The 25,086-nt window shown below is 34.7% G+C and overlaps 1 protein-coding gene across 2 annotated transcripts in view; it reads right to left on the bottom strand.

The window, feature by feature from the left end:
- EYS (eyes shut homolog) overlaps positions 1-25,086 on the bottom strand; it is a 2,056,951-nt gene that overhangs the window by 365,217 nt on the left and 1,666,648 nt on the right. For both annotated transcript variants that reach the window (XM_032154320.2, XM_032154329.2), the window contains exons 32-33: positions 17,609-17,755; positions 2,361-2,514 (exon numbers count right to left, since the gene is read on the bottom strand). In XM_032154320.2, coding sequence (XP_032010211.1) covers positions 2,361-2,514; positions 17,609-17,755 — 301 coding nt within the window. The remainder of the gene's footprint in view (positions 1-2,360; positions 2,515-17,608; positions 17,756-25,086) is intronic.

Genomic DNA, 25,086 nt, shown 5'->3' with positions numbered 1-25,086 from the left:
CAAAGGGTTTTTTCATATACTCTTCCCTCTGCCTGAAATTCATAACCACTGCTTTGCCTGTGTTTTCTTTTACCAAGTTTATCTCTATTCATTTTTAAAGCTCTTTGGTCTAGAGAGCACAGGCTAGGTTACTTTTTTAACTTATTCTTCCTGCATCATGTTTCTTTCATTTACAACACATCTCAGATTATTCCTTTATTAGTGTGTCTACTTGTCAATCACCCTCACTAAACTGTATACACATAAGAATTAGGTTTTTTTCTGTTTTGGCTTAGCATTGAATTCTAGTAGCTTAGTATAGTGCTACAAATAGAGTAAGAAACATTTGTTAAATGAATATATGAAACTAAATATAGAATAAAACCAGGAGAAACAGAAAAATGAGATGCAAATGTTAAGACATCGAGAGCGTGCTTAGCAAATGAGCACTCAACAGTTTTAAATTAATGATATATAATATGTAATATATAGTCCCAGGGTCAGCCTACTGTCACTTTGAGCTCTTGTAGGCTATTGCCTATAACACAGAGCAGATTTGCATTTTTACATTCACAGGGCTATCTCCTTTTTACTTTCTTAAGTTTTGATAAGATTAATCTAAACACTTGGAAAGTCCTTTTCAGTTTTACTGGAAGCATCAATATTTATTTTACAGGTTGTTTTTTTCCTGAGGCTATCTCAGAATCTGAATGGTTTGAGGACTGCTCTATTAGGTTATTACTTAAAAATAAAGAAGAAAATCATTTCTCTAAGAATCTTACCCCCGAATAGCAATTATTTCATGTATAACTGAAAGTACTATTGTTTGTATAAATTGTTGACATTGTATAAAATGATGTTCTTATTAATAGAAATGCCTTTAAACAGTTTTCTGTTATTTAGCTTCTCATCTGGTTCTTTTTAGTGATCAACAGCAAACACTTATAACAGAAATGGTTGAAATATTTGTCTGTTGCTCTGAAGGAGTTTGTTTTGTCTGTATAGAACTCAGTGTTGCAGAGGGTATACCTAATTTACAAATAATAATTTCATTACCTTAGAGTAATTTCATTGCCTTCTTGTTATAAGCAAATGAATTGCCCAGCCCAGACACCCTCATTTCTTCATTCATTCAGACATTTACTGAGTATCTCCTATTTGTCAGATGCCCTGTTAAGTGCATTAAAAATGAGTAAGAAACCATCCCTGCCTGTAAGAAGTTTCATTTTCAGATTGGTGTCAATTTTGTTGATGTTATTTTCAGACTGATGCAGTTTCAGAGAGTTTATTTGATTTATGTAAGCTTCATAGGTTAGCCAAGATTCCTGCTGATCAGACTAACTTACCTAATTGTCATTTTAAAGACGAACTCAGTCACAGAATATTTTTCAATGACATAGAGTAACTTTGGAGACCATTATTACTAGATGAAAAATTTGAGCTATACTGGTGAAAAATTTTGAATTCTTAGTTGCTACATGTAAATTTTGTTTAGTAATGCCCCTGAGATGTGACCATCATTTAGCAATTTCTCTTTTCTGATGTTTTATAAATTTGAAGCATAAATGAATTCAAAGACTGATTTCCAAAAATTTATATAATCCAGAAAGACATTTCCGTTTAACATTCTGTTGGTTTTGGTTTTTCTTTTCTACTGAGTTTTCTTTTTTTGTGCAGTCAATGGCTCCCACTAACCAATTCCTAGCAGCTGTACTCCATAGTTTGTTGAACAATTAAACTGGATGTTAGTTTTAACTGAACAACTTGATGCTTTAATTTATTTGCTTGCACCATAATATTTTCAAATAAAATTGATTTACTCTGTGTGCAATTTGATTCCCATAGGATAGTATTAAATTATAGCTTAGTTCAATTTGTAGCTTATTCCACCAAATTATAAAAATAAACAAAACAAAAGCAAAAATAAAAAAGTAAACAACAATTTTCAGATGGACTTTTTAAATTCTTTTCATTTTTGGGTGGCTGTTACACATGTAAATAACACTTAAAAAATAGAGTTCAGGCCAGGTGCAGTGGCTCATGCCTGTAATCCCAAGACTTTGGTAGGCCTAGGAGGATGAATCATGAGGTCAGGAGTGTGAGACCAGCCTGGCCGGCATGGTGAAACCCCGTCTCTACTAAAACAAACAAACAAACAACAACAAAAAACTAGCCAGGCGTGGTGGTGCACACCTGTAGTCCCAACTACTTGGGGAGGTTGAGGCAGGAGAATCTCTTGAACCCGGGAGGCGGAGGTTGTAGTGAGCTGAGATCACACCACTGCACTCCAGACTGGGTGACAGAGCAAGACTCCATCTCAAAACAAACAAACAAACAAACAATTTCAGCACGAAAGAACTGCTGTGGAGTACAGTACTTACCGTATTGTGATAGGGGTAAATGCATTTGTGTTAATGCTGTAATTAGCAGAAACAGTCAAAATATTTTGCGAATTTCCACATCCATATTTAACCGATGGCCTTCCTTCCACAAGAAATAAATGAAGAAACTGCTTTCCAAAATTATTCCCATTACCTTTAAGAAAAAAAACAATATATTAGTAATTGATGTAGATTTATATTTTATTGGTTAATAATAATAAACACAACCTTTGCCATCAAAGACTAATGATTTAGGGGGTTGGTAGGAGTGTTATTAGATAATTATTCAGTGTAATAAGTAAGTACCATATTAGAAACATACATTATTGTCCACAGGCTGAGGATAGCATGGTATTAACAGCATTAACTTGACATGAATTTTAACTTCTGATTCTGTTACCTAGTAGCTAGATGTCCTTAACTATGTTAAACCTGTTTCCCCATATGTTAAAATGGGGTAGTGAGAGTAACTACTGTGAGTATTAGAACTCCTGTGATAATTAAATAAAATAATAAATGAAGAGTGCCATGTTGAGTTTTTAATAACTTGTATTATTATTGAATCTAATGTTTAAATTTTATTTTTGATTTCTAATTTCTTATGTTTATTTGTATTTTAATTACAAAGCAATATGCATCTTCTATAACATTCAAAATAATGGAGAAATATATAGAGAAAAAAGATAAATATTTCTTTTCGCCTAATCTCATTCTTCATCCCCACTTTGAAATGTTCTTTTCTACCACCTATCTCCCCACATACAAATATTTACATATCCCAATTTAATTTTTAAAAATGAGATCATACTTTATTCATAAATTCATAAACGGCTTCATTCATCTTTCTCTTTTTACTTAAAATTTGGACATCTGTCCCTGGAAGCCCATGGATCTCTCTTTTTAACTTTCCTAGTTGAAGGATAACTTATACAGAAAATCGCAGAAATTATAAGCATAAAGCTCAGTAAGTAATCACAAAGTGAACCCGCTCACCTAACATCACCCAAGTTAAGGAAAAGACCATTATCTGCATTGTCAGAAGTCCTACCAATCACTACTCTTTTCTACTCTTCATCAAAAGTAACAGCTATAGTTAGTTTTACTTGATTTTAATCTTCACATTAGTGGAATCATATTGTATGGATTCTTTAAGTCTACTGTAGTCCTCCCTTTATGACAGTCCCAAAACAGGTAATTACAGCACAATAAAATATTTTGAGAAATCATATTCACATAATTTTTATTACAGGATATAGTTATAATCATTCTATTATGTGTTGGTATTAATGTCCTACTGTTACTAATTTACAAATTAAACTTTATCATTGGCATGGATGTACAGGAAAAAAATCATAATATTGATAGGGTTTAGTACTATCCACAGTTTCAGGTGGACCTTGGAATGTATCCCTTGCAAATAATTAGGGACTACTGCATTTGTTTCGGCTCAGTGTTATGTTTGAGAGATAGCATTATGCCACAGTTAATTCATTATCATTGTTTTGTAATATTCCATTAAATTAATATTTAAAATTCAATTACTGTTTCTAGTGTAGGTAGACATTTTCCCCCTAGGTTTTGGTTACTGTGAAAAATGCTGCTATGAGCATTTTATATACGTCTTTCAGTTAAATTGCATACATTTCTGTTGTATATATATCTAGGAGTTGAATAGCTCTGTCAGAAAGTGTAAATATGATTCACTTTAGTAGCTATTGCCAGTTTTCCAAAATAATTGTTTATATTTAACACTTCACCAGCAGTGTACAAGAGTTCCAGCTGATCCATAGCCTTATCATTTGGTATGGCCACTTCGTAGATTTTACCTATTCTGTTTATTATAGCTTTAATTTTACTTTCTTGATATTGGTGAAGTTGAACATATTCTCATGTTTACTAACTATTTTGATATACTCTGTTGTGAAATGTCACTTTGTGTTTCTTGCTCATATTTATATTTGCTTTTTTCTTATTGAATACAAGCTCTTTGTCAACTACATAGATTGTAAATATCTTCTTCAGTTCTGTAGATTGACTTGCCAATTTCAAGGGTGAGTTTTGATGAATGTAAATTCTTAATTTTAGTGTAAATCAATTTATGTATTGTTTCCTTCAGAGTTATGATTAGTCCTTTCATGTCATGTTTCAATGTTGTGCGGTGGGGGGACGGGGGAGGGATAGCATTAGGAGATATACCTAATGTAAATGATGAGTTAATGGGTGCAGCACACCAACATGGCACATGTATACATGTGTAACAAACCTGCACTTTGTGCACATGTACCCTAGAACTTAAAGTATAATAAATATATATATAAAAAGAATTATTTGCCTTCCCCAAAGTCATAAATTTATTCTACATTAGCTTCTGTAAGCTTTACTTAAGTTCTACACTCTACCTAGAATTAATTTTTCTGTGTAAGTTCTGCGGAGTTGTGATAAGCTGAATTATGACAGAGACACCCAGGTACTAATTGGTGGAACCGGTGAGTGTTATTTGATATTGCCAAAGAGACTTTGCAGATGTGATGGAATTAAGGAGCATGAAATGGAGAGATTATCCTATATTATCTCGGTGGGCCTTAAACATAGACACAAGTGTCTTTGTAAAATCGAGGAAGAGGGAGACTTGATGGCAGATGAGGAGAAGGCCATGTGACTACAGAAACAGAGACTGGAGTGATACAGCCACAAGCCACAGAATGCCGACAGCCACCAGAAGCTGGAAGAGGCAAGGAATGGGTTCTCTGGAGCTTCCAGAGGGAACCAGTCCTGCTGACAGCTTGACTTTAGCCCCATAAGACTCATTTCAGACTTCTGACCTCCAGAACTGTGAGAATAAATTTCTATTGTTTTAATGGTAACTTGGTATAGCAGAAATACAAAATAATGCAGGGATCATTTTTTCATTTTCCATTTTGATTTCTAATTGATCCAAAATCATCAAAGTAAATCTTATGATGTAAATATTGAATTTTCAGATATTTGTGGAATATATATATTTTACTATTTTTGAGTTTTCCCATTCCCTACTTTTCTTCTATTTTTATCAGTATATGTATGTATATACATATCAGTATATATACATGTGATATACATATATCAGTATATGTATTTTATGATAATGACATTGTTTTTGTACTCAAGCACTAGAAAAATGGACCAATAAAAGTGTCTTAAATCTCTCCAAAATTACAACCTTCAGAAATGGCCAGCATTAATATTCAGTGAACATCTATAGATACAAAGATTGATATATGGATAGATAGGTAGAATTTCTTAAAATAAGAGCAGGATCATACTATAAAGTATTTAAAAAAGAAAATTATATGAAATGAGTAGTTCTCAAACTCTTTGATCTAAGGACCCCTTTACACACTTAAAATCTAGTGAAAACGCTAAAGAGCTTTTGTTTACATGTTTCACATCTTTTGATTTACTGAATTACCATTTAAAACCATGAAAATTTTCAAATGTTCATTAATTTAAAAATCTCATTACATGTTAACCTAAATAACATATTTTGTGAAAAGTAATTATATTTTTTTCAAATAAGAAACAGCAAGAGAATTATTCTATACTTTTACAAATATCTTTATTTTGAACCTTAATAGGAGACAGCTGGATTATCATATCTACTTCTGTGTTCAATCTGTTGTGAATCGTTTCTTTGGCTGAAGTATAGGAAGTTCAGCCTCACACAAAATGTAATGGGAAGAGGAGGAACATTTTAATAACTTTTTCAAATACATACAAACTGGACAAATGACAGTTCCTTAAAGTTTAGTTGCAGTGTGGAATCTAAAAGTGTATTAATGAACTTCACGTCCTTGTTACATTAAAATGTCATTGATCTTTCTTGCATTTTGAATGGATGTTTACTCATTCATAATTTTATAACATCACTAATTGATCATTTGAAAAATGTTGGTTCAGAGTTATGCAGAGTTTTCAGATATGACACATTTATTATATAATGAGATATCAAATTCATTAATATTACCACTAAGATAATCAGAAAATATTAGAAAGCTCTCAAGTTTGTTATGGGGAATGTAGATTTTTCCAAAATTCTAATTTTTCTTAGACAGCTTGAGTTTTATCATTGTCAAAAAATACTATTAGCTGTTTTCCTTGAGGTAATAGGCTTACTTTATTACTTTTTCAGAAAATAGCTGCCAAATAGTCATGTCTGAATAACCATACATTATCTGCTAGTCACTTTTTGACTTGTCTTCATAGTGTCTAGTTAAACTGGCAACTTGTCTCAAGGCAACTATTATACTTTAGTATGTAGCCAACTTTCTTAATGTGTACTTCCAACTTTACACACAGAATATTAAAACTTGTATACTCAAGTGTTGAGATTTAATAAGATTATTGAATTTTATTGCATCTCTAAGGACACTTTTTTAAGTGTCCATTTTTGTTTTGAGTGGACAGTGGAAAAGAATACAATGACTGCTAGTACGATTTGGTGCTGCCGCCTTAATATTAAGGTGTTAATAATTTTATTCATTATGACTTTTACGCCATGAGTGAACATGTCAACACGGTGATTTTGACCTTGTGGACACTGGAAACTCCTGTGGGTCCCTCAGGAGTCTATGGATCCACTTGGAGTATCCCTGTGTTAGAGCTCACCTCCACTTAAAAGGAAAAACCAGAAACCAGAATGAAGCTAGACTTATTGCTCAACATTAATAAGTGTTTCTTTAACAATTCAGCAAGAATATGTAGAAACCTGGGTTATCTGTTCCCCTACCTCAGGTTCTAGAAGAGTGGCTTAAAAGCAACAGGTCTCAAAGAATGGTTCAGAGAAAGGTTCAGAGAACCTTTCTCTGTCTCTGAGCTATTTCCCAACACTAAGTTGCAGAAAACTAATAATTCAAATGATTCCTGACTATACTAATGCATATTAATTTTCTGATGAAATGAAATTGATTATTACCCCATGGGAAGACTATTTTTCATCTACTTGTAAATTTACTCCAGAATTCCTTATTCTTTATACATGTTTGTGCCTCTTGAATTGTTTCTTGAACTTGTTATATCTCACCAGTTACCACATAATAAGTAAATAAAATCTTTGACGTGTTGATTTTATATACCCTTTTAAAAATTATTCTTTAACAAAGAAAAATCAGCTAATTCTAGTTTTTGACGTTACAACACATATAAGGAGGAATGATTTGTATCATATCAAAACAAATAAAACCAAAACCAACTCCGAGGATAATTTGCATAAAAACAGTGCAAATGGGGACCCTGATACTGGGGAACATTTTACTCTCGCACTGGACAAAGATGCCCACACTGAAGATGCCCAAGTTGGGGAAGGAAGGAAGAATTCAAAACACAGATGAAGAAATAGAGCGAGGGGGACATAAAAAGTCCAAGGCACAGAAGTACGTTTCCCATTAGTGCTGTGCTTCAAGCTGAGAATATAAATTCAGTATGAGAGTAACACAAAGTAATACATAATAATAAAAATAGACTAAGTCAATATTGCAGAAGTAAGGAAACAGATAAAACAACAGCATTAAAGATTTAATAATTTAGAATAACAAAAGGCATATGGTTGAAAAATCACTCATTTGAGATCCTTCTAAATGTCCTATTTTAGGATCCACTTAATCCATCTGGGTTTTTATCACTTCTGAGGACTTCACCTGTACAATGAGCATATTAGCCCACTGCATGGCATAGGGCAATACAGCTTTATCTTTTCTGCATCTTCTGAGATCCATTAGCAGGTTTTGTTTTTTTTTTTCAGCTTCTACTCTTTAATATTTTTTCTTATTTTTCCCATGGCTTCCTATTCAGCTGATCAGGCTGCTTTTATCTGAATTCGAGAGTATAATTAAAATTTTTTTGTATTCTTGACTACTTTTTTTCTGGAGTGAAGGTGACGTGGTGGTTGGGAGATGGAGCATATTTAGAAACACAAAACTGCACCAGCACTTGTGTATTTTTCTCCTTGGATCTGTAAAAGGTCATATTATAAAATGGCATAAGGTGATTCTTCTTTCTTGAATTGTTGACTTGTTCTCCACTTCCATCATTTTGTGAGTGGGGAGGGTGTTAATGCACTGAAGGACAGTCTGTTATCCTGCTGTATTCTATTGTTTCTACTCAGAAGCTTTCTATTTCTTAATATTTTTTATAAACTGCTTTAGGTTACCATTTCAGACTCATATTTTTGCGATAAGACTTAAAAATAGGATATATAGCATAGGGTAGAACAGAACAGCTGAGCATTTAGGTCAAGCTGTTGTGCCATATGCACAAGGTTTGTTTTTCAAAACTTCGAAAACTGAATTTTAAAGATTGACTATACACATTCAACAAGATGTATGTAGTACTATGCGAGAATGAGTTATTTTTAAAGGAAGCTCAGCCACTAACATCAATGACAGATGAATAGTCTTATTCAAGTATACCAACATCCCATTATGGACTGTAGCTGCTTTATTGTACAGTATAAAATAAGACTGCTTTAATAAAGGTAATGGGAACAAAAATGAACAATGAAGCTTAGTTCTCTTTACAGTCTGCTATATATTAACAGGTTTTAATTTATCATATTGATTTATTCCATTAACAACAATTTGCGGTTTTATATAATATTTTTTACAAAGTTCAAAGTGTTTTGCAAATAACATATGATGGTAGGTGGGAAAGCGGAGGATCTGACGCTACTGATGTGTTTCCATGATTCTATAGCAAATTAATCACCTTAGGGAAGAAAAGACATATCATTTGATTGACTTTTTTCACTCTCAAATCAATTGACTTTGTATCATGTAACCCTAGGATTCTATAAGTAGAGAAAAGCTATGAATAAACACATTCAGGAGGAACTCTGGTTTTTCCAAACAGTATTAAAGACAATTTTCAAACACGATTATGGTAAAAATTACTTGATTTTCGAATGGAAAAATTAGCTGCAATTAGGAAAAGAGAAAGAAACTTGAATTTTCAAAATAGAACTACTGAAGAAAATTCTAAGTAATGACTATCCTTAGATAAATGTATGTATTTTTACATTAAATCTTATGGATTGAGTAATCCATATGTCATATTAAATTTAGTTCAACATTGCTCATTGAATCTAGACATCAAGCAAATGTGAATCCTTCTAAATATATAGATGTGTGTGTGTGTGTATATATATATATATATATATATGTATGTTTGCAAATACATATATGGCAAATGTTAAAGGCAGTGTCTAGAACATTTTCCCCATAATGTTCTAATCTGTGCTATCTTCAGGCAGGACTTGAAAGCTCTAGAAGAGTTTACCATTAAGCCGTTGAAAGAAAGTCCTTCTGTTCTTTCACTGAAAAGATGCTTGATGATCCATTAGAGAAGTATGAACCTATCCTTTCCTTGAAATATTAAGTTGGTACAGAAGTAATGTGATAATAGTTCTTTATGCTTTTAGGCTTTGTAGTAAGTTTTAAAATGAATCATTTATTGATTTTTTTCTGAATGTTTTAGTCAGACTACATTTCAAAACTTTATAAAATCTCTAGTTCTCAAATTTTATTTATCCTAATAAAATGATTGCTAATTTAAGATTTGTTAAGCATAAAAGTGCTGCTTAGAACAATGAATAATAACAGTATTCCTCTCAAAACATAGATTTCAGTATCTAAATCTCATAGCTTTTAGAGAGATAATCCTAACAAGTTTGAATCTGATATATGAAAATATATATGTATATATAGTCTTATAAAAAGAAATAAATATCACATGGAGAAACAATGATATTCTAGTCACCTATTTTACAATTTTAGTTTGCTTAGATGTTAGTTGAATTGTAGATCTGGAATTTGCTACACATGGATACTTTATCACTTTATTGAAATATTGAAGATATTCATTGTTTATATGGTACCACTCCCATTAAACATGGGTATTCTTCTCTAATTGAGCTATTGTAATAATGCTCCCAATATCAACAATTTGAATTGAGATCATTTATAAATATTCAAAAGATGTTCATTGGTTATTGGTTTGAATTAAATAAAATCTAATATCATTCCTTATAGAATTAATAGTTATCAGTACAGATAAAGAACTATTAAATCAGGTACCTAGATTATTAAATCTGGAAATTTCCATAAAGTTACATGGATTTCTATCATCTATCTTAACAGAAAAATACCTTACATTTTTATGCTGTTTTGTGTTTTTCAAAACACTTATATAGATACACATTTCAAACCTTGTGAAGTTTGGTAATATAAACATACCTGCATCACTTGTAGTCAAACTAAGACATAGAAAGATGAATAGACGTACCCTATATTGTACAGTAGCTCACACTGACTTGGGTTCAAATCTGTCCTTGGTTATCTACTGACATTTCAATCAGGGCTACCTGTGGGAGCAGTCAGATGATTTCTTTATCCTTGGTGCTGCTTCATGATATATGATAAAGATTGTTTGGTTACCTTGCATTGAGATCTCTGTTGGAACACAGATGTTTCTTCTGTAGTTTTAGAATTCCCCTTTCCTGGCTCCCCCTAAAGGTTTGGATTTGTATACAGCAGTAATTCCAGTAGCAACCTCAGCAGCAGTTGCTCATGATTTTAAGACAGCTTACAGCAACAATGATGACATGGGCTGATAATAACCAGTGTTAGGATAAGCTAGTTTGTCAGTGGGAAGTTGGCAGACAGAGAAGCTCTGGGGAGAACTGAAGGATCATGGCAACAGCCTGGTACATAATTAATAATTACATCCATGTTTATTACATGCTATTGGAGATTGGCTTCAGGCCAATTTCTGAAATTTATAGACAGTCTATTTTAATTTTTTCAAGTCCGCTAATTGTGCTTAACCAGTAAAAAACACTAGTAATACACAACTCTTAGAGGAAATGGGTCTTCTTCATTTGGGTGAAATGAATAAAAATGAAAACTCCAAATTTCACCAATTGTCTCTTTTCTTACTCTCCCGTTTTTGATGCCACAATTTTTAGTCTATTTGTTGCTAGGATGAATATGGCTGTTAAATGGATATAACATTTGTAACACCTCTTAGACAAAAATCTTGCGTCTCAAGACCTTAATTCCCTAGACAAGGTACAAGAGGAAAGGAGTTAAAGCATTATCTGAATAAGTCACTTATTTCAGCCCTGCCATTTGCCAAGCACTGTTTTAAGCAGGTTAAATATATCTCTCATTGACTTATTTCTTCATAAATTTCAATTGTATAAGTAGAATATAATTGTTCTATTTTAGGTGAAGTTTAATGAATCACATAATTCTAGGTCAAGGGTTGGCAATCTATGGCCCATGGACCAAATTCTGACACTGTCTGATTTTGTAAATAAAGCTTAATTGAAACATGGCCGCACTCATTCATCTATATATTGTCCATGGCTGCTTTCAGGCTACTATGGCAGAGTTGAACTATGCAGCTTGCAAACATATCTACTTCAAATATCTATTTCTGATGGTTATAGAAAAACTTGCCAACTCCTGCTATATTCCTGATTTTTTAAGTAAATGCGTGAAAACATTATCTTTGTTTCAAGCTACATTTTGACTAAACCATTGAAATTTGTGTGTTTGTTTCTATTTATAAGAAATTATAACAATGTTCAATGGGATAATTTCCTAAAGATTCAATACCTACTTATTTTTTATCACAACTGTCAAGGTTGAATAACTCACAAACAAAACTTAAGAACTATTCTAGCCAAATACCTACACTATGCAAGGCACTAGAGGATGTTCTGAGGAGGGTGGGGAGAATAGGGAACTACAAAACACAGTTTAAGATTAAGAGGTTAACATGGTTTTGGCTCTGTCCCTACCCAAATTTCATCTTGAATTGTAGCTCCCATAATTCCCACGTGTTGTGGGAGGGACCTGGTGGGAGATAACTGAATCATAGGGGCACTTTCCCTCATACTGTTCTGGTGGTAGGGTATAAGTTTCATGAGATATGATGGTTTTATAAGGAGTTTCCCCTTTTGCTTGGCTCTCATTCTCTCTTGCCTGCTGTCATGTAAGATGTGTCTTTTGCCTTCTGCCATGATGGTGAGGCCTCCCCAGCCACGTGGAACTGTGACTCCATTAAACCTCTTCTTCTTTATAATTTACCCAGTCTTGGGTATGTCTTTATTAGTAGTGTAAAAACAGGCTAATACAGAGGTGTTTGCTATTTAGTGAGGAGATGTAAGCACAGACTCCTGGTACAATGAATCTCTGTGCCAGTTCTGAATTTATACTTCTAATTTAAGACATGTCACAACCAGGTTTCTCAAAGAATTATGTAGCTATCTACTAAAAGGTGAGAAACTAGGGATATATAGACCATCACTTATTCAACTTTGTATCCCTCACATTGCCCAAAGAAAGCTATGCACATTTTAGGCACTCAGAATTTGTTGAATTTGTCTTTGCTGTCATAAAAAAGATGAAATACAATGAATAGAAGTTTCTCATGAATGACAATGCATCAATTCAGCCATCCATGTTTGCAACCTACTCCTTCCTGTATCTGTCTGCAGCTAGCTCTATTGGGACTCATTAAGGAGGGATACAGATATTCAAAGAATTTTATGGTACACACAATAAAATTGATGAAAACAACTGAGCAGTCTTTTTCCTTAGAAGAAAAAAGATGCTATCTAATATGATGCCAGGGAATGCTGTGGGATTTCACTGGCCTAGCCACATCATTGGAATGAAATACAGTAAGTGTCTAATGAAGACATTGTATATTCTGCTGGAAATCATTTTATAGAGAAAGGCAGGTGTTATGACTCTTTAGATTTAATTTGTTTTCTCCAGGAGTATCAGAAATCTTTTAGTCTTCCATAAATGCAAATGAAGAGGCCCCAGTAATTCCACTAGTGTGTCAATTACTCTTATCTAAGATTGGTCCTTCTTTTGCTTCCTATTTTAAATACAAACATTAAGTAATATAAAGATTGTTTCTGAATCCTCTCCTCCCACTGGAGTTGCTCATGTAATTTGCCTCCTGGGACTTGGTCAGATGTCTGCTCATAATTCTCAAAGATCACATACTTCCACATGGCATGCTTATTTCTTTTCAAAGAAGCAGCACAGAATGGATCCAACTGCATGGTAATATATCCCATGACAAAACCTCCTGATTGATACTGCTTGTGTAATAGAGCTCATTTTCTGAAAGTGCACCTAAAGAATTTTGTGTGGTCTCATCCCTTCTCTCGTGACCTATTAGTAGCTCCTTTGACTAGGTTCCAGAATTCTGAATTGGTTCAGTGGCACATTCAAAAAGCTTTCTTTTCATCTTGACTGCTGCTCTCGGAGCTGTCTCTTTCCCACAGAGCGTTTTTTTTAAGCTATCCTTTCTAAGGATTTTTACTGTAACCCCGTAAGGATTCAAGTTTTATCTTCCTTTTGTTCCTTTTCAACATCAATTAGTTGGTGAGGCAAACTGAGACAAAATAAATGTGCAGTTTTGAACCAGGAATATAATTCAAAGCTGACAGTGGTTTATCAGCCTGATAGTTCTCTATCCTTGTCTCTTAAATATTTGATTTGATATAAAATACAAATGTTCAAAAAATGTTTGTGAAATGGAATTGAGTTGAACTGAAATCTTCAGGAATACAAAAATGGCAAAATTAAAAACAAAGCAACTCAAACAAAATCAACACCTAAAATTTGAAGTGAAACATCTGTTTTAATTTTCTCACTACTTTAACTGCTCCTACACATAATATACTGATTTCAAAGCAAATGCAATTATCCCCTAAGTTAAGGGACACACCTTTTAAATTACCGGTATCTAACTGAATTACAAAAATCTTTGTGCTCATCTGTTGTGAGGCTTTTATGAGGCTGACAGATTCTAAGAGGATAGAAAGTAGCAACCCAGGAAACATTCTGCTGAGGTATTCCCAACAGTGTAGGATTAAATTACCACCTTAAAAACGAACCGAAAGAATGCCTTACAAACAAAAATATTTTCTCCCTTCATGGGCTCTGAAACTCTCTCGAGTAAACAGCTTTGATGTGTCTGGTACTATAACAACAACAATTATATAAGACAAGGGCCGAAATGGATGATCATTACGGTGGCATTATTTTCTTACTGATAATTTCTAGTTTGATGGTTTCTGTAGGTCATTGAATAAGGAAGGCAGAAATGATCCTATGGCACTATCATCAGCTTGACTTTTATTGGATTTAAATTAAAGTACGAACTTGAATGGAGTGTATATATGCTTGGCATGTATTTCTCTGGTATTCAAAGATAACACATCCAAGTGTCGGTATGGACATGAGCCAGGAGCATGCACCCAGAGCAGGAGAATTCCCAGTGGTTGGGTGCTGCTTTAACTATGAGCTGTTTTTAGTTGGTAGAAATAAATTTTCCCCAAGAAAACGCCTTCCAATTTTATATAACTTAAAAAATTGCAAAGCCAGAAAATCACTTTTCTTTGTGTCTTTCAATTATTATGTTTGTGTCTTTTGTTCTGTTTTTGTTTTGTTTACTCTGCAATGCACTATTACTTCCAAATTTCATGGTCATCTACCAGCACTTGGATTTTGTATAAAAAACAAGTTTTTCTTTTGTATTTTCTTCTCTCTCTTAACATAAATCAGTCAGACGCTCTAAAGCTATCATTTAAACATGGGTGCCTCTGCTCATGGGGAGTAAATGATACTGGCCTAGCCTGGCAAGTTGGTTTCTTTCTAAAATATAACATAAATTCTTAGTTTTAATTGAATGTTAAAAACTACTAACTTCACCCGGCTTTCCTAAATGCTTCTTTTAGGCATTTTACTCATAGTCAAATAATAAAATCTTTTATATTTTGTATAGAAAGTGTAGAATGATGAATCAATTTAGCAAACTGTTTCAAAGTAGAGGAGCAAATCGTTTGGGAAATAATAAATTGCCCCAAAGGGAATAATCTGTTTTATTTTTTTAATTTTTAAATTATTTTATTATACTTTAAGTTCTAGGGTACATGTGCACAACATGCAGGTTTGTTACATATGTATACATGTGCCATGTTGGTGTGCTGCACCCATTAACTCGTCATTTAAATTAGGTATATTTCCTAATGCTATCCCTCCCCCCTCCCCACAACAGTCCCTGGAGTGTGATGTTCCCCTTCCTGTGCCCATGTGTTCTCATTGTTCAATTCCCACCTATCAGTGAGAATATGCGATGTATGGTTTTTTGTCCTTGTGATAGTTCACTGAGAATGATGGTTTCCAGCTTCTTCCATGTCCCTACAAAGGACATGAACTCATCATTTTTTATGGCTGCATAGTATTCCATGGTGTATATGTGCCACATTTTCTTAATCCAGTCTATCATTGTTGGACATTTGGCTTGGTTCCAAGTCTTTGCTATTGTGAATAGTGCCACAATAAATATACGTGAATAGTGCCGCAATAAACATACGTGTGCATGTGTCTTTATAGCAGCATGATTTATAGTCCTTTGGGTATATACCCAGTAATGGGTTGGCTGGGTCAAATGGTATTTCTAGTTCTAGATCCCTGAGGAATCGCCACACTGTCTTCCACAATGTTTGAACCAGTTTACAGTCCCACCAACAGTGTAAAAGTTCTCCACATCCTCTTCAGCACCTGTTGTTTCCTGACTTTTTAATAATCACCATTCTAACTGGTGTGAGATGGTATCTTATTGTGGTTTTGATTTGCATTTCTCTGATGGCTAGTGATGATGAGCATTTTTTCATGTGTCTGTTGGCTGCATAAACATCTTTTGAGAAGTGTCTGTTCATATCCTTTGCCCACTTGTTGATGGGGTTGTTTTTTTTTCTTTTAAATTTGAGTTCTTTGTAGATTCTGGATATTAGCCCTTTGTCAGATGAGTAGATTGCAAAAATTTTCTCCCATTCTGTAGGTTGCCTGTCACTCTGATGGTAGTTTCTTTTGCTGTGCAGAAGCTCTTTAGTTTAATTAGATCCCATTTGTCAATTTTGGCTTTTGTTGCCATTGCATTTGGTGTTTTAGACATGAAGTCCTTGCCCATGCCTATGTCCTGAATGGTATTGCCTAGGTTTTCTTCTAGGGTTTTTATGGTTTTACGTCTAACATTTAAGTCTTTAATCCATCTTGAATTAATTTTTGTATAAGGTGTAAGGAAGGGATCCAGTTTCAGCTTTCTACATATGGCTAGCCAGTTTTCCCAGCACCATTTATTAAATAGGGAATCCTTTCCCCATTTCTTGTTTTTGTCAGGTTTGTCAAAGATCAAATAGTTGTAGATATGTGGCTTTATTTCTGAGGGCTCTGTTCTGTTCCATTGGTCTATATCTCTGTTTTGGTACCAGTACTGTGCTGTTTTGGTTACTGTAGCCTTGTAGTATAGTTTGAAGTCAGGTAGCATGATGCCTCCAGCTTTGTTCTTTTGGCTTAGGATTGACTTGGCAATGTGGGCTCTTTTTTGGTTCCATATGAACTTTAAAGTAGTTTTTTCCAATTCTCTGAAGAAAGTCATTGGTAACTTTATGGGGATGGCAGAAAATGACCATACTGTCCAAGGGATAATCTGTTAAAGTACTAAAGACATTACACCTCCAATATGAAGAATTGTTAAAATGATTGTGCATTTATTTCAAAAGAGAAAACAATTGTCAAATTTTGAATACTGCTGGTAATACACCTTAGTGATGTTCATTCAGAGAAGAAAGAAGCCCATAAATTCTGCTTATAGAGACCTTTATGAGCAAAATGCAGAGAACTCTGGATGTAAAGACATTTCCTTAAGCAAATACTGTTAATACTACTTAAAAAAAACAGCTTATATCAAGATAATAGATGTTGCTAAAAGAGTGGTAGGAATTTACTTGATTGTCAAATGAACCCCAGCTTTGGAATGCCTTTTCCCAAGTTATCAAGTATTGACTGTAATTCATATTTACTGATTTATATCATAAAAGTATGCTCTGAAATATTTGCAGCATTTATGTTTTACTGCTATAGACATATGCTGTCAAATTCATATGCTTGCTAAATTCTGTCTTGTCGGCTCAGATCGTGTTTGTAAGTCACGTTCCATTGAATGACTCATAAATTAAAGGAACTTCTAGAGAAACTTCAAAGAACTAAAATTTCTCTTTGGTAATGCTTCATGCACTGGTCTGGAAAAGTTCTCTCACAATATTTAAATGAATAAATCATTGATTCAATAGATTAACGTTTGAGAAAGAAACATGACATACAAGAAGTCAAACATTTAATACTCACTGTAAAGAATAGTTCCATTTAAACTGTTTGTTTTTATAGTCAAGTAGATGGTAACAGTTCTGTTATGTTCCTTCTCCAGGATAAACTTCAAAAACGGCAGTTCTAAATAGGAATTCCCATTGAAAGATGGAAAAAATAAATCTGCATCTAAAAAAGAAAATCATATTAATATGTTCTGATAGCTTTATATTGCTACTCAAGTAGATAAAAACAGCATTTATAGTTAGCATTCATTTAAAAACATAACACTAATATTTAAAATATTAGGTCCAATTTTAAGAACTTTAGATATAAAGTGTAATAAATTTATATTTATTGCCTCAAATAATTAACTACCAGTACAGAGGAAAAGACTGAATAAGAGTTATAATTTGATGTTCATGGATGGGTTTTAAGACATAACAAACACCCTAAAATTGTCTGAAAAAAATCTGTGTACTTGCATTGTGAAATTAGTGTTTCACCAGATTCTTTTGCAATATTTTGTGATATGAAGGTTGTATTTTTTGTTAATTTTTAATTTTTGTGTTTACATTGTAGGTATATATATATTTATGGGTTTCATGAGATATTTTGATACAGGAATACAATCTATCATAATCACATCAGGGTCAATGGAGTATCCATCACCTTAAGCATTTATCCTTTGGGTTACAAACATCAAGTTATACACTTAAAATTGATAAATTTTATTTGATGTAATTATATGTCAATAAAGTGAAAAAAATTCTGTGACACACAAAGGTTAGAGAACTGTCACACAGAGGAGTTTTATTAACATTCATTAATATTTAGTGCTTTTCAATAATACTTAAGTATTTTATAAGTAGTATTACTATAATATGCAAGGTTATTAGTTTTAGACTTATAGAACTATTTGTATCTTAATCTCACAAAATCTTGGTGCACATAAAATTTGAAACATTTCATTGTTATAGATCTATATTCATATCTATTAAAATATAATTGGTACATAGAACAAGTGTAACACATCGTATGTTGAAAATGCAACTTCTTTAACATTTGTTAATTAAAAAAAAGAAAATGCAACTTCTTTTTTTTTTTTTTTTTTTTTTTGAGATAGTGTCTCATTTTATCAGCCCAACTGAAGTGCAATGGAGCAATCTCGGCTCACTTTAGCCTCAAACTCTCAAGCTCAGGTGATCCATCTGCCTCAGCCTCTGAAGTAATTGGGACTACAAGTGTGTGTCAACACACCTGGCTAACTTTTGTATTTTTAGTAGAGACGGGGTTTCACCATGTTGCCCAGGATGGTCTCAAACTCCTGAGCTCAAGCAATCTGCCCACCTTGGCCTCCCAAAGTGCTGGAATTACAGACGTGAGCCACCGTGCCCAGCCAACTTTCTTTTTTGTCTTTCTCACAATGAGGGGAATTTTCTCTTCCACTGGATGGAAATTTAGTATTTCCGATTATTTTTATCATCTAAGTCATACAGTGAGTGAGAAACTAATATCCAGTCTAAGAAATTTAGTAACATTTAAATCTTCCATCAGAGATATGATTTCTCCTATCCTCCTTCACCAGCCTATCTCTGTAGGGTGGCCTGACACCTGCTGTCTTCCTTGAGGGGCGGAAGTAACCTGGTTTCGGTTCTTTTCTCTTTTTATCACCTCTCCTAAGGTTAGCTGCTGTTTCTGACCCTTCCAGCTTTGAATGGGGAGAAAGCAAGCTGGGGTGGAAAGGAAAGACTACACAGCCAAGAACAGCTGTTAGAAATGGCAATTGTACTGTTGTAACCAGGCATCTTGTTCTTTAGGAACGGAACATGTTTAAAACTGGTTGTTCCTTTCATGGTAGGGATGCCAGATAAAATACAGGATGCTCAGTTAAATGCAAATTTCAGATAAATAACAAATAAGTATTTTTTTGTTGTTTGTTTGTTTTTTGAGACAGTCTTGCTTCGTTGCCCAGGCTGGAGTGCAGTGGTGCAATCTTGGCTCACTGCAACCTCCACCTCCCAGCTTCAAGCGATTCTCCTGCCTCAGCCTCCCGAGTAGCTGGGATTACAGTCATATGCCACCACGCCTGGCTAACTTTTGTATTTTTAGTAGAGACAGGGTTTCACCATGTTGGCCAGGCTGCTCTCAAACTTCTGACCTCAGGTGATCCACCCGCCTCAGCCTCCCAAAGTGCCGGGATTACAGGTGTGAGCCACTGTGCCCAGCCTAAATAAGTTTTTAGTATAAGTATGTCTCAAACATCACATGAAATATACTAAAAATAGTGCTGTTTATTTGAAATTTAAATTTAAGAATCCTGTATTTTTAGTGGCTAGATCTGGCAACAATATGACTCATGAGCATTTATTCAATCTTTGGAAACCCTTTGTCAACTGCCACGCCTAGGATTTGCTGCCATACCCTCCCTTCGTCGGCTGGTCACTTCTATCTTGGTCTTGCTCTGATTTTTCAAACTCTTGTTGTTGACAATGACTTGCCTGTGTAAGTGCAAACATTGCACAGATTAAGTTAAGTAGGCAAGGATGACTTTTCCCAAGGCTATTGCAGTAAGGGAGAGGCCAGAACTCAGTCTGAGCTCAACTCCTTTGTAATAAAGGGTGGGAGAGTTTTTAAGAGCTGGAATGAGACAGAACACAGACCGTCTGTGTTTGCTAATTGGCTTTACTCAAAGGATAAGTAAACTTTCTCTTATCTTTGTATTAGGACATAGTTTTACAACTGGGAATCAAGGCACCCATTGAAGTCAGTCTTATACCCTCCCCTAGAGGTAGACAGATGGGCTGCTATCTTCTTTTATGATTACATTTCAGGGGAGCAATGGTTCCAAGAACCTTAAGAAAGATTCCTGGCTGGTAAAACTGACAAGATCTTTAAAAGATTTATGTTTCAAAGGCAACAGAGAAATAATGTAATACGGAAAGTTTTCTCGAGTAAATGCTCAAAGAAAAGGGAGACCAGGGACCTAGAGTCAGGAAGAAACCTTTCTAACGTTTAGTTAAGCTAAGAAGAGTGTTAAGGCCATCTTAGTCACTTAACAAGCAGCATTTGGGAAGAACAGAAAATGACTTCAGGCCAGTTGCTTTTCCTGAGGGGTACATATCTAGTCCGTGGTAAAGACTCTTAAATTCCCTGTCATCTCCTGACCTACTGTAGGGTATAGCTAATTTCCAACCAAACTCCGTGTCTCTGTTTTTCTTCTGTTGTTTTTTTGAGACAGTCTTGCTCTTTTGCACAGGCTGGAATGCTGGTGCAGTCTCTGCTCACTGCAACCCCCACCTCACGTGTAGCTGGGATTACAGGCGCATGCCACCATGTCTGGCTAATTTTTGTATTTTTAGTAGTGATGGGTTTTCACTATGTTGGCCAGGCTGGTTTTGAACTCCTGACCCCAAGTGATCCACCTGCCTAGGCCTCCCAAAGTGCTGGGATTATAGGCATGAGCCACCCTGCCCAGCTCTCTGTCTTTCTCTCTCCCCAACCTTCTCCTTCCAGACACACACACGCACACACACACACACACACACACGCAGACAGTGCTGCTATAGCTCAGCTATGAATGTATGACTCTATAGATCAACAGTCCGTGGTGCTACTTCCCAAGTGATCCAGCTGTAGCTACCCCCAAACACATTGTCAGATACGGTGGGTGGAAGAGGGTGGGGAGTGAAGTCCGCAAGATAGCCGCCTTCAAAAACATTTTCTCAAAATTATCTCTTAAAATCCTCTTGTCCAAATACGAACCCTTTTTAAATCAAGAATACTTTCTAGTTAAATCTTGCTTTTAGGTATGGCACCTCATTTGTTTACAGTGTTATATCCTGTTGTGCAAAAGAAAGTTTATTTTTAATATCCTGTTTATGCCTATAACTTGTGAAGGTTAGTTGTGAGAATCAGATATAAACAATACAACTTATCTATTACTAAACTGCTTGACTTAAGTTATATGGTATCACAAAAGTTACCGTTTCTTGGCCTTCTACACACAATCTTTTACTCTTAGAAATTTACCTACCTGGTTCTGCATTTTACTGAATCTGTTTTTTTCAAAGGTTATTAAAGCCTTGTTAGCAAGTCCTTCATCAGTGCTTATGAGCACTGATGCCTAGAAATCTCCATAATACTAAGCCCTCATTTTTATTAAAACTTTCTCTTTCCTTGTCTTTCATGACACTGTTCTGTATTTTGGCTGTCTTCTTACCTACCTTTTGCAGACTGTTTCTTCAACCACTCTATAACACACATAGTTTCCAAGGCTCTGTCCTCTGTCTTGAGTCTTCTAATCATTTCTGACTTTTCTACATCTGCTGCTCCTTCAGTTTCTAACTCATAGTACTTAGTGTTCCAAGCTTAGAAACTCAGCATCATTATCTACTCGTCTCTTCCCAAACTAGTTGCTAGATGCTGACACTTGCTTAAATCAAATCTTTTATCTTTCCTTGTGTACCACAACCCTTTTTTAAGTTCTCATTGTTTCAACTGAACTGTTGCAGTGGCTTCTTTCTAACTCGCTTTCCTTCCTACAGTGTCTATTAGTTGTCATTGCTGCCATGTCAATTTTATTCAATCATAATTACCTGAGACCTTTGGTCAAAAACTTCAGTGGCTACAGTATAATTATCAAGTAAGCCAGGCCCTCCATGGTCTTACTTTTTATTGCTTCTACACATACATATCTCCTGGTAAGGTTGAACCAACTTTCTTTTGTTGCTCTACTTGTGTTCATACTGTTCTATCTTTGTGGAACATTCTTCCTCAAATCCTAGATATAAAATTTCTCCCTTAATTCAAGGCCTACTTGAATATTCTCCCAAATTTGAACCCCTCAAAGCATTGTATCCACAACTTTTTTAGTCTATGTATTGTTTTTTATCCTACGTTACAATTGTTGGCATAAATATAGAATTGATAATATAGTAAACTTAATAATTTGGATGAAGGCAGTGAAGTGACTTTTATTAGTAGAAATAGAATGTCCTAAGCATGTGAATTCTAAGAAGACACTGGGGAAAATGTGAGTTAAGGAGGTGAGTTTCCTTTCTTGTGACCAGAAATTGTTATAACATAGTTGGAATGTCACTGATGGAGCAGAAGGTTTGCAGATGCTGAAATGCACATGCATCAATGTTTAATGATAGAAGAAAAGCCATATACCAATCAGGTTAAGATGCAATGTAACTAGCTAGACACTAGGAGAAGTTTGGATATGAATTTGGATGCCATTAGTAGAGGAAAATGGTTAAGTTTACAAAGAGATGGACTTGGCTTGTAAATAAATAGGATCCTTAGCATATAACTTGGAACCTATTTGGATGTTGCGTGTCTGTTGATTCTACCGTAGATATGGTTTTAGACACTGTTTCTTCTTGTTATTTTTGCCTGTCTTACTGGGAGTCACTAATGAATTCAACACATTCAACAAACATCTATCAAGTGACTACTACATCCTAAGTACTCGTCAAGGAATACAGTGTTGAGCAAATATATAAAGATTACCCTAATGGAGCTTAGATTTTAGCTTCACAGAAGGAAACCCCAAGTTAGGAGTTGAAGATGTTTTGGGGAGGTCCTGGACAAATGTGCCATCATGTTCCCTTGACCATTTTTCCTGACATTTGTTGTCACCAGGAGCATTGAAACTAATGTGAGATGGAAGACTAGATAAAAAGGAAAGTCTATAAGCCTATCTCATCCATCCTCCTACAGTATACATTCTCTGAAGAAAAGATCTGTGTTTGATTCACCTTTGATCCCCCTATGGCGTGTCCAATTTTGCACATGTTAGGCAAATGCTATATTCTTTGATAAATACAAATACAACTAAAATGATCATAAGTGGTAGTTTGAAAACAAAAACCAGAAACATATTTTATAAATAAAATGGGATGAGAAAAGGTAATGATGAGATTCCAGCATTTTTCTTGTTGTTAGGGCTTTTCACACTACTAAGTCCATGAGAAAATGTTTGAGAAAGGATAGTCTTTCTATATGGGTTTATGTATGAATTAAATTATTTGGTTTTATAATTAGGTTTTGCTTAGTCTGAGAAGCAATGAACTCACAAAGTACAATGAAAATATAATTCAATTTGCTAAAAAAATACTTCCATGTTGCTTTGCAGGAGCACATCTCTTATGTAATTCAGGTGCACCTGCCTACTTTCTGGCTCACACACTCTTTGAGCCTTTTTTCAGTGCTGACAGGTTTTATGAAAATTATGACAGGAAACAATAATTATAAGCAATAAACATTTGCTACTGAATTGCTTTCTAACCATATTAATTTTTTTTCTTTTTTTAATTATTATTATACTTTAAGTTTCAGGGTACATGTGCACAATGTGCAGGTTTGTTACATACGTATCCATGTGCCATGTTGGTGTGCTGCACCCATTAACTCGTAATTTAGCATTAGGTATATCGCCTAATGCTATTCCCTCCCCCCTCCCCCCCTGTCCATGTGTTCTCATTGTTCAATTCCCACCTATGAGTGAGAACATGCAGTGTTTGGTTTTTTGTCCTTGTGATAGTTTACTGAGAATGATGGTTTCCAGTTTCATCCATTTACCTACAAAGGACATGAACTCATCATTTTTTATAGCTGCATAGTATTCCATGGTGTATATGTGCCACATTTTCTTAATCCAGTCTATTGTTGTTGGACATTTGGGTTGGTTCCAAGTCTTTGCTATTGTGAATAGTGCTGTATTAAACATATGTGTGCATGTGTTTTTATAGCAGCATGATTTATAATCCTTTGGGTGTATACCCAGTAATGGGATGGCTGCGTCAAATGGTATTTCTAGTTCTAGATCCCTGAGGAATCGCCACACTGACATCCACAATGGTTGAACTAGTTTACAGTCCCACCAACAGTGTAAAAGTGTTCCTATTTCTCCACATCCTCTCCAGGACCTGTTGTTTCCTGACATTTTAATGATGGACATTCTAACGGGTGTGAGATGGTATCTCATGTGATTTTGATTTGCCTTTCTCTGATGGCCAGGATGATGAGCATTTTTCCATGTGTTTTTTTGGCTGCATAAATGTCTTCTTTTGAGAAGTGTCTGTTCATGTCCTTTGCCCACTTTTCGATGGAGTTGTTTGTTTTTTTCTTGTAAATTTGTTTGAGTTCATTGTAGATTCTGGATATTAGCCCTTTGTCAGATGAGTACGTTGCAAAAATTTTTTCCCATTTTGTAGGTTGCCTGTTTACTCTGATGGTAGTTTCTTTTGCTGTGCAGAAGCTCTTTAGTTTAATTAGATCCCATTTGTCAATTTTGGCTTTTGTTGCCATTGCTTTTGACGTTTTAGACATGAAGTCCTTGCCCATGCCTATGTCCTGAATGGTATTGCCTAGGTTTTCTTGTAGGATTTTAATGGTTTTAGGTCTAACATGTAAGTCTTTAATCCATCTTGAATTAATTTTTGTATAAGGTGTAAGGAAGGGATCCAGTTTCAGCTTTCTACATATGGCTAGCCAGTTTTCCCAGCACCACT

The sequence above is a fragment of the Hylobates moloch genome, unplaced genomic scaffold, assembly GCF_009828535.3.
Source record: "Hylobates moloch isolate HMO894 unplaced genomic scaffold, HMol_V3 SCAFFOLD_2, whole genome shotgun sequence".
Taxonomy (NCBI): Eukaryota; Metazoa; Chordata; class Mammalia; order Primates; family Hylobatidae; genus Hylobates; species Hylobates moloch.
This window is presented reverse-complemented; position numbering and strand designations above follow the sequence as displayed.